This window comes from Dipodomys ordii, unplaced genomic scaffold, assembly GCF_000151885.1.
Source record: "Dipodomys ordii isolate 6190 unplaced genomic scaffold, Dord_2.0 Scaffold26, whole genome shotgun sequence".
Classification (NCBI taxonomy): Eukaryota; Metazoa; Chordata; class Mammalia; order Rodentia; family Heteromyidae; genus Dipodomys; species Dipodomys ordii.
This window is the reverse complement of record NW_012267242.1, coordinates 1,935,164-1,945,419: the sequence shown is the minus strand read 5'-3', so window position 1 is coordinate 1,945,419 and position 10,256 is coordinate 1,935,164. Positions and strand designations below refer to the sequence as shown.

General features: G+C 41.2%; 1 protein-coding gene across 2 annotated transcripts in view; it reads right to left on the bottom strand.

Annotated features, from left to right (window-relative positions):
• Positions 1-7,207: 7,207 nt before the first annotated feature.
• Positions 7,208-10,256, bottom strand: part of Dtl (denticleless E3 ubiquitin protein ligase homolog (Drosophila)) — a 38,023-nt gene continuing 34,974 nt past the window's right edge. For both annotated transcript variants that reach the window (XM_013015269.1, XM_013015270.1), the window contains one exon: positions 7,208-8,049. In XM_013015269.1, coding sequence (XP_012870723.1) covers positions 7,951-8,049 — 99 coding nt within the window. In that variant the 3' untranslated portion in view covers positions 7,208-7,950. The remainder of the gene's footprint in view (positions 8,050-10,256) is intronic.

Genomic DNA, 10,256 nt, shown 5'->3' with positions numbered 1-10,256 from the left:
CACGGAATCTCGTCCTCCATATCCTATGGGATCCTCATTTGGCCGTTTCCAGTGCCTGTGGATCCCACATGCTTTCACTCTTCCTGGATCCTTCCTGTTTTCTTGGGTTCTGCTTGCAGGTTGCTGCGCTTGGCAGAATTGTACGAGCTTTCTGTGATGTCAGATGAACCAACTTGTTACCCTCCCGCTGCCCACTATATATGTAGGAAATAGGCATTTACTGGGGCCGTGGAATGTAGTCCCGTGGATAGGGACGGACTACCGCATTACCTTTTGCATTTTTCCATGAAAACACTGGAGATTAAGTAACTTGTATGAGGTCATAAGAATCAGCACATGGTAGAGTTGAGAGCAGAGATTAAATCCAAGTTAAGGCATCATACATAATGTCTCATCCTTAGAAATCTGGACAATGTTTTCATCACAATTCCTGCGATCTTTTAAATTATCCTAATTGCATGTATGTACAGTTCACTTCACTTCAGACTATTACTTCTAGTCAGTCTGGAGCAGAGAGCAATGAGGTTCCTGTGGGTGAGCATCTGGAACCTTAGGGCATTCTTCCAATGTCTTCATCCTTGTATTGTATCTAAGTGCAAGAAAATCACAGCAGTACCACCACCAACCACCAACCAGAAAGAACAGAACCCTGCCTCCACACGCAAAGTCCGCTACATATTACTTTCATTGTTTTATTATAATAATCCCATCTTTCACCATTCATGTATGTAACCATCCATGCCACTTTAGCAAAGTTTCTTTTCAAATATTCAAGAGATCTAAATGGGATCATGCCGTATGCGTTCTTCTCTGCTTTTTCTAGTAAACCCAAGAGCTTTGTGCTTATTAGGCAAGTGCTACACCATTTACTTGAGAGAGGGCCAGGGGCAGGCACCTTCAGGCTGGGAGTTAGTACTGTGGGCTTTTGAGTCAGACCTAAACCACAAGCTGCCACTTGCCGGCTATGTCCTTAGGCAAGTTAACTTGTGTTTAAATGTCCTTATCTGTAAAAAGTGAGGATAACCACACTCATCTAGTAATTGTGTGTATTACATTTGATTATATTCTTATAATGAATTTGGTCTTGCAGGCACAAAAAAATAGGCAGCACTCACATGGCCTCCAGGCTGTAGTGAGGCCACATATCATGGTTTATAGCCAGTGTTTGTTTATCCTGGGTCTCAATACTCTATCCCCTCCTCCTTGTGGGGTAGGTGGCTAGAGCAGTTATGTGACATACTGTCCATGGCCACCAAAAAAATTTACTGTACAGGAATGTTGGCTGGAATGGAAACCATTCCTAATCATCAAATAAACCACCTTCTCAGTTTCCTTCTCCTGCAGGCTTTCCACACACAGCTCCAGACTTTGTCATTTAATTGTTTTGTTGTTATCTTAAGAGATCGTTTTTTAAGTTGGATTATTATAGGTGTGACACCACAGAGATGATACCTCATTGCCTAATTAGGGAGCCAAGCAGTGTTTATCAAAACCACCTTCAAATTACTAACGTTCATTTCAACTTGTCTTCTCATCAAAATACGTCTGTGAAGACAGTTCTGGAGCTGAGCATCTTACTTCCATGCAATGCTCATGCCAAGGCTTCTCAGGATACAGCAATTCCAACCTGACAGTAATAGTTGTTCTGGGCATCTTTTACTCATTCCCTGTGAGGAGAGCAGGAAATAGTTCTATTTCTTACTTTTAATACATATAAAAATAAATCCTTGTTAAAATATTAAAGCTCATTATAAAGGCACCAATGCCAATTCCTGAACCACTAAGTTATTTCACATTTAATAAGTTCTGTTATGCTTCTCTTCAGTAATTCTTGGAAAACTGCTTGAGCATATTGCAGGAGATGGAGAAAAAGGTGGAAGTACAATTATTATTTTATTTTGATTTTTAGTCAGTCGTGGGGCTTGAACTCTGGGCCTGGGTGCTGTACCTCAGCTCTTCAGCAAGGCTAAGGCTCTACCACTTGAGCCATAGTGCCACTTCCAGTTTTCTAGTGGCTAACTGGAGATGAGTCTCATGGACTTTCCTGCCTGGAATGGCTTTGAATTGCAATCTGCAAATCTCGGCCTCCTGGAGTAGCTAGGATTACAGGTGTGAGCCACTGGTGCCCAGCGTGGAAGTGAAATTATGATTCGAATGAATATCAAGTGATATGGTATGACAGTATTTGCTAACCCCACATCAACACAGCAAGACCAGATGGTTCCTTAAGTGCTCTGTTTCAGTTACTTGTATCACCTGGTAATATATGGCTGGAGGAAAGTACTGATTTGTATAATCGTGATCTAATGACCCTGACTTTAAAAATAAGGAATCTGTTGGGCTGGGAAGGTGGCTCAGTGGTAGAGCGCTTGCCTTGCATGCTTAAGGCCCTGGGTTCGATTCCTCAGCACCACATAAGAAAAAAGCTGGAACTGGCGCTGTAGCTCAAGTGGTAGAGCACTAGCCTTGAGCTGAAGAGCTGAGGGACAGCACCCAGGCCCAGAGTTCAGGCCCATGACTGGACACCCCCCCCAAAAAAGGAATCTGTTTACAGGGGGGGAAAAAATCAACCCTAACACTTTAATTTAGATCAGTATCTTAGGCACAAACATTCTGAAGGGGCTCCAGGTACAAGATCATTTGCTGAGGAGCAGATGCCAGCTCCTAATAAGAGGATGCCACATTCTGTATGCTCCTGTCAATTGGAAAGCAGGGTCCCAAACATTAGTGGCAGCATAAATTTGATGCTCAGATGTTAACTGAAACTTCAACAGTGGACTTGTCCTATCACAATGTTCAAGAAACTTTCACAGTGAATATTTTGACATTGAAGTGACAATAGCAACAAGTCTTACTAGCATTAAAAGAAGCTGAGGAAAAATCTCAAGTAAGAGGAAAATATTATCTAGTAAACCCAATATTCCTCAACCAAAATGGTCTTTTGCATTCTATAAAACCTGAGAAACATGGTCTGTTTTGCACTTGACCTCTAATTTATTTTCATTTTTTTTGGTGTTATGGTCTGTTTTGCACTACACCTCTAATTTATTTTCATTTTATTTGGTGTTACTAGTCAGACAAGGTCTGATCAAATTGGCACCAAAGAAAGACCTAACACACATCTGTAACTTCCTCTATAAAAGTGATCAGAGCTGAAACAATTGGTAGAGCTGGAGGCATCAGGAAACGGAGGATGGGCTTTGTGTGAACAAAGGCCAGGACATAGATTTGCAGATGATGGCTCATTTAAATAGTGGCCATTGAAGACATGATGTCCAGAATGACACCTGTCCCCATATGAATGGGACAAAGTTACAGCATGCTTTGGAATCTCCAGCCATCAGGAAAGCAGACCTTTCCCATAGGCCTACTTCTCCCATGGAAAGAACTGAGATCCCAAGACCCAGTACTTGTTTAAAAACAAGGACAAGCCTGCCAGGTGATTCTTTTTTTGGTTGTAGGGCTTGAACTCTGGGCACTGTTCCTTAGCTCTTCAGCTTAAGACTAGTGTTCTACCACATGAGCCACAGCACCACTTTATTTTCTGTGGTTAATTGGAGTCACATGGGCTTTTCCTGCCCAGGTGGAGATCCTTAGATCTCAGCCTTCTGAGTAGCTAGGATTACAGGTATGAGCTGCAGGCACTTGGCCCCAGGTGATTCTTATTTAGTTCCTATAGCTCAGTTGAATGCGGATTTTGTGGAAAGATAATAGGAAAGTTTCTGAAATCTTTGTTTAGTATGGATATGAAGCCCTGCCCTCCCTACCTTACTAGAATGGCTAATCATAATTGTTCAATAAATGCCAGCTATCATGCCCCCAAGGCAATGTCCTAAATTTTACATACAGTAACCATATAATCCCATTCTACAGACAGGAAATAGTTCAAGAAACTTTTCCAAGGTTAAAACTAGGATTTGGGACTCACAGCTAGTAAAGAATATAACAATATGATGAATGTAACAGTAAAGAATATACTAAAAACATGGATAAGCATTGCCTGTTAGTCAGCTTTCCATTGCTAGGGAAATACTTGAAATAAATCAATTTATAGGAGAAAAAGTTTCAGGTTTCAGTCCATGGTCTCTTGGGTCTACTGCTTTGGGGCCTGTGGTGGAATAGTAGGTCAATGGTGGTAACACACGGTAGAGAAATCTTACCCCATGGCAATCAAGAGACAAAGTCTTAATCTTTCTTTTTGTCAATTGTGGGGCTTGAACTCTGTGCCTGGGTGCTGTCCCTTAGCTCTTTAGCTTAAGGCAAGCGTTCTACCACTTGAGCCACAGTGCTACTTCTGGATTTTTGGTGGTTCATTGGAGGTAAGTCTCAGACTTTTCCTGTACGAACTGGCTTGGAATCTCAGCCTCCTGAGTAGCTAGGATTACAGGCTTGAGCCACTTCCCGGCTTCATAATCCCTTTCAGCACAACCCAAATGATCTAACTTCCTTTGCTAGGCTGTGCCTCTCAAAGGTCGCACCACTTTTAAGTATTAAGACTGGTAATCAAGCCTTTACCTCATGGCCTTTAGTGGACATTTAAAAATCCAAGCCATAGGCTGGGAAAGTGGCTCAGTGGTAGAGTGCTTGCCTTGCAAGCATGAGGCCCTGGGTTCAATTCCTTAACACCACAAACACAGAAAAAGCCAGAAGTGGCACTGTGGCTCAAGTGGTGGAGTTCTTGCCTTGAGCTGAAGAGCTGAGGGACAGCGCCCAGGCCCAGAGTTCAGGCCCCAGGACCGGCAAAAAAAAAAAAAAAAATCCAAGCCATATGTTTTGAAAACTTGGGCACCAGTGGCTTATCCCTGTAATTCTAGATACTCAGGTGGTTGAAGTCTGAGGTTCAAAGTTGAAAGTCAGCCTAGGCAGGGAAAAAATCCATGAGACTCCAATACCAGCAAAAAACGGGAAGTGCAGGTATAGCCCAAGTGGGAGGACACTGGCTTTGATCAAAAGTTCAAGGACAGTGCGCAGGCCCCCAGTTCAAGTCTCAGGATCCAGTACAATATAAATAATCTGACTGGGTGGGGTATGTGGGTCAAGTATAGAGTGCTTTTGCTTAGCAAGCACAGGGTCCTGAGTTGAAGCCCAAGTCCTGAAAAAAAATCTGACCGGTGTCTCTCAAATGCTGACTTTAGCCTACTGAAAGTGCCACAGACAAAAGCAACTACTCTGAGAACTAAAACAGAAAACTTTTGCAAACAGGTGCCTCACACAGGGCTTGGCACCCAGGTGATGAATAAGTGATGGCTGAATTGAACGGCTTCCAATCAAAGGCATTTCAAAATGTTCTACTGCTATTCATATTCTACAAAATGGCTTGAATACAAGTTAGTATGTCATACAGAAAACGGTATGTGGCAAGTTAAGGAAATCAAGAAGAAATAAGAGTATAAATGGAATATTAAAGCTCAAAAATTAAAGATCCTCATTATGTTTCTGGAAATCATCTTTAAACAAGCTTGATCTTTAATAAGATAATGCATCTGTGTTGTGTATGTTTGCTGCAATCATACTGATCTGAAAGGGTGGACCTGATCAGCTGACATGTTTTTTTGGTGCTGGTCCTAGGGCTTGCTATTAACTCTACCATTTAAGCTTTGCCCCTGTTCCAGTTTTTTGCTGCTTATTTTGTAGATGAAGTCTCAAGGACTTTTCTGCCCCGCTAGCTTCAAATTATAATCCGTTGGAGCTCAATTTCCTTTGTAGCTAGGATTACAGACGTGAATCACTGGCACCTGGCCTCTTTCAGGTTTCAATAAAAGATTATATCCTGGCTGAGATGGTGGCTCAATGATAGAGCGCTTGCCTTGAGCTGAAGAGCTGAGGGACAGTGCCCAGGCCCGAAGTTCAGGCCCCACAACCGACCAAAAAAAACCCACAAAAAACAAAAAACTTCTGCCAAGATTATATCCTAGGGAATGTATTTCATTCAATGAAAAAGTAGAAGAGATTCTTTACTCTTATTGAAGTTCTTTTGTGCAAATTGCTTCTAGGTTAATGTAAAAAGCTCAGAAAAAGACATTAGATGAGGTAAAAGGCTTGATTATTAAGGATCAGCGCAAAGCCTAACAGGGACACAGGCAGGGATAATTATTATCTTATTGCATCTAACCTTTGGCACTTACTTGAAGTAGCAGTTTTCCAAGTAAGGCAGATTATATCCACTAGTATCTTGGCAGTCTGTGACAGCCACATTTTACCCCAATTTCACTCACTAGTGCTGCCAGAAGATATCCAGATAACAAGGCCATCTTTTCTTTTAGATGGATCTCCTAAGTGACTTTGGAGTAAGAGTGGTGGTATTTAGCATTATTGATTGGTAGGTATGAGTCATAAATAACACCTTCCCAATCCCTAAAATAAAAAAAAAATCAAACATCAAATAAATGTAAGTAGATTTCCTAAACATTCAATTAAGGTTATGGTATATTTGGTTTCGATTACAGCAATTCTATGACTTCCCTTTATTTTTTTCCCCCTTGGATGAAACCATGAAGTACCTATGCAGACCTGGTTAACTAAAAGAATTTTGAGTAAAAATTTTCAAATCAGGACAGAAGTAGAAGGTCTACAGTTCCCTGGGATATGAATAAAATGAATCAAAATTTCGTAACTTCTTTCCATAAGAGCATGCAGGGAAAAATAAAACAGGTTTATTTCAAAATGATGGATGCATAATTGTTTAATGGGAAAAATGTTTAAAGTATTTGCATATCACTAAAGATAATTGTCTATATTAAATATTTAAAGTTCCTTTTGGGGGAATACCTCAAGGCTCTCCTAGAGGGCTACCGCTTTTAAAGAAAATCAAGAAAATACAAGGTTTTACTTTTTAGGTTCTGGATTTTCAGTTTAGTGCTATCATCTTTAAAAAAATCAATGAAGAAATCATTACTTAAAAACTTATTTTTTAAAAAGTTGCAGATCATAAAGAACTGAGGATGGCCCAGCTCTAGCTTCAGTGTATGACTATTGATTTTTGTTTATTTTCCTGCCAGTCTTGGGGCTTGAACTCAGGGCATGGGCACTGTCTCCAAGCCTCCTTTGCTCAAGGCTAGCACTCTAACACTTGAGCCGCAACGCCACTTCTGGCCTTTTCTGTTTATGTGGTACTGAGGAACTGAACCCAGGGCTTCATGAATGCTAGCTAGGTAAGCACTCTACCACTAAGCCACATTCTCAGCCCATGACTACTGATTGTTTATAAAATATCCTCCTTTATTAAATGGGAAAAAAAGCATAACCTCTTCTAGAAAAGTGATTATTTAGGTTGTTAATATGGTCAAAATATGGACACCTTAAAACTCAAGAGAGGTATTTCAGGGAAAAATGATGAATCAGAGCTTTCTGTCGCTGCATTCTAGTTTCTCAAGAGTGCACATTCATTTGTTACTGATTTTAAAATAAAGATGACTTTAATCAAGAAATTTTAACATTGAACCAGTATAAATGAACTGATCTGATGACATTTTTATACATACTTTAAAAAAGCCACAAAGCATGTGAAAAGATTATATATTTCAAACAAACTTATGCTTGTTTGAGGCAGGGCCGATCGAGATGCGTGAGGGATGTCTTCAGCAGTTTGCCTTCCAACAGGCCTGTCCTGTAGCTGCCAGACACCCATCGTGTAAGTGAACTTTCAGGATAAAGAGATATTATCTTCTCTTGCCTTCATAACCTGAGATGTCATTATTATAAAAAATGTGTAATTTAAAAAGTAAAGATTATTCATTCAAAATGCTAGAGTAACAAATTAGCTTTATGAAATTTAAACACAGCATTCACTCTGATATACCCTGCAGGTAGAACCAGAGCAGGTATAATAAAAAGTAGAAAAGATTTTCTCAAAAAATGAAAGGATGACAACTTTTTTTAAAGAGTAAAGATAGAGTCACTCTTCATTTTGTTAGTGGACCAAAGTTCAGTTAGCTCACTCAAGATTGGAATCTATAATTCTGTCGAGTGCTCAGGACTGCAGAAGTCATCTTGAGACTTTCTATGAAAGTATGTACAGATTTTCCTCATGGAGCTGGGAGTAATGGTGACCTAGAAGAAGAAATTTCAGAGTTTTTCTAAGTTCAAAGTTATCTCAGTAAGTTTCATCTAAGAGTACTTTAATTTAGAATGCCAAAATATTGACCAGTTAAGCCTACTAGGAACCAAAATGGTTTTGTTAGCCAGGGTGCCAGTGGTTCATGCCTTTAATCCTAGTTACTCAGGAAGCTAAAATCTGAGGATTGAGGTTCAAAGCCAACCCAGGCACAAAAGTCCCCATGAAACTCTTATCTCTAATTAACCACTCAAAAATCCAGAAATGCCATTGCTTTTGAAGTGGCCATATCAAGACAAAGACAGTGGTGTTTTTAGGCATTACACATGAAGTTGCCACACCAAATGTTACATATAATTCTTAAATGGAAGCTGGGTGCCAGTAGCTCACGCCTATAATCCTAGCTACTCAGGAGATCTGAGGATCGAGGCTCAAAGCCAGCCCAGGCAGGAAAGTCCGTGAGACTCTTATCTTCAATAAACCACTCAGAAAACTGGAAGTGGCGCTGTGGCTCTAGTGGTAAAGCCTTGCCTTGACCTGAATTGCTGAGAGACAGTGCCCAGGTCCAGAGTCAAGCCCCATGACCGGGAGAAAAAAAAAACAAAAAACAAACTTAAATGAAGAAATGTTAGAGAGATGGAGGCAGAAAACAGAGTGTGCAGTAAGCATGCTGAATCCAATCTAGGAAGATGGAGAGCTATGACTAGCAATTAGAGTCTAATGGAAAAGGGGTCTAGTTCCACATACTGAGATAAAAAGAAGGGTGAAAGCTGGAGCCAGAGGCTCACGCCTGTAATCCTAGTTACTCAGGAGGTTGAGATCTGAGGATCACAGTTCAAAGCCAGCCCAGGAAAAAAAAAATCCAGGAGACCCTTATCTCCAATTAACTACTCAGAAAAAAAAGCCAGAAGTGGCGCTGTGGCTCAAGTGGTAGATCATTAAGCTTAGCACAAAAAGGCTCAGGGACAACACCCAGGCCCGGAATTCAAGCCCCACAACTGACCAAAAAAAAAAAAAAAAAAAAGAAAGAAGTTTCAATTACTATTAACTTTTGGAATGAGTTAAATCACTCTCTCCAACTTAAAAGTGACACGGAAACTTCTAAGTTATCACTATCACATACAAGAAAACTTTTTTGTGTGTGCTGTTCTTGGGGCTTGAACTCAGGGCCAGAGCACTGTCCCTGAGCTTTCATGCTTAAGGCTAACACTGTACACTGGAACCACAGCACCACTTCCAGCTTTTGACAATTAATTGGAGGTAAGAGTTCCACAAACTTTCCTGCCACAGGCAAGTTTATCTTTGATCCTTAGATCTCAACTTCCTGAGTAGGGAGGCTTTACAGGTAAGCCACCAGCACCTGGTTCAGTAAGGTTTTGTTTTTTATGGTATCAAGAGTTTGAGCTAAGGGCTGGCTTCTGCCTGTTTTGGCTGGCTATTTTTTAGTTTTTTTTTTTTTTTTTTGGGTCCGGTCGTGGGTCCTGAACTCTGGGCCTGGGCACTGTCCCTCAGCTCTTCAGCTCAAGGCTAGCGCTCTACCAATTGAGCCACAGCACCACTTCTGGCTTTTTTTCTTTTTGCTTATGTGGTGCTGAGGAATCGAACCCAGGGCCTCATTCATGCAAGGCAAGCGCTCTACCACTGAGCCACCTTCCCAGCCCCTATTTTTTAGTTTTTGGTCAGTCATGTGGCTTGAACTCTGGGCTTGGGTGCCGTCCCTGCGCTTTTCAGCTCAAGGCGAGCACTCTACTGTTTGAGCCACAGCGCCACTTCCGGTTTTCTAGTGGTTTATTAGAGATAAGAGTCTCACGGACTTTCCTGCATGGGCTGGCTTTGAACCTTGATCCTCAGATCTCAGCCTCCTGAGTAGCTAGGATTACAGGAGTGAGCCAGCTTGGCTGGTTATTTTTGAGACAGATCTCAAGAACTTTTTTCTCCAGAGGCTGGCCTTCAACTATAATCGTCCAGATTTCAGCCTAGGATTATAGGTTTGAGCCATTTGTGCCAGCTGATGGGAGGGATTTTAATGGGAGGATAGTTGCTACATAAAATACAGCATACCCAATTACATTTGAATCTCAGATATTAATTAGTATAAAAATCTGTAGTGGCTGGGCGCTGGTGGCTCACGCCTGTAATCCTAGCTACTCAGGAGGCTGAGATCTGAGGATCGCGGTTCAAAGCCAGCCCAGGCAGGAGAGAC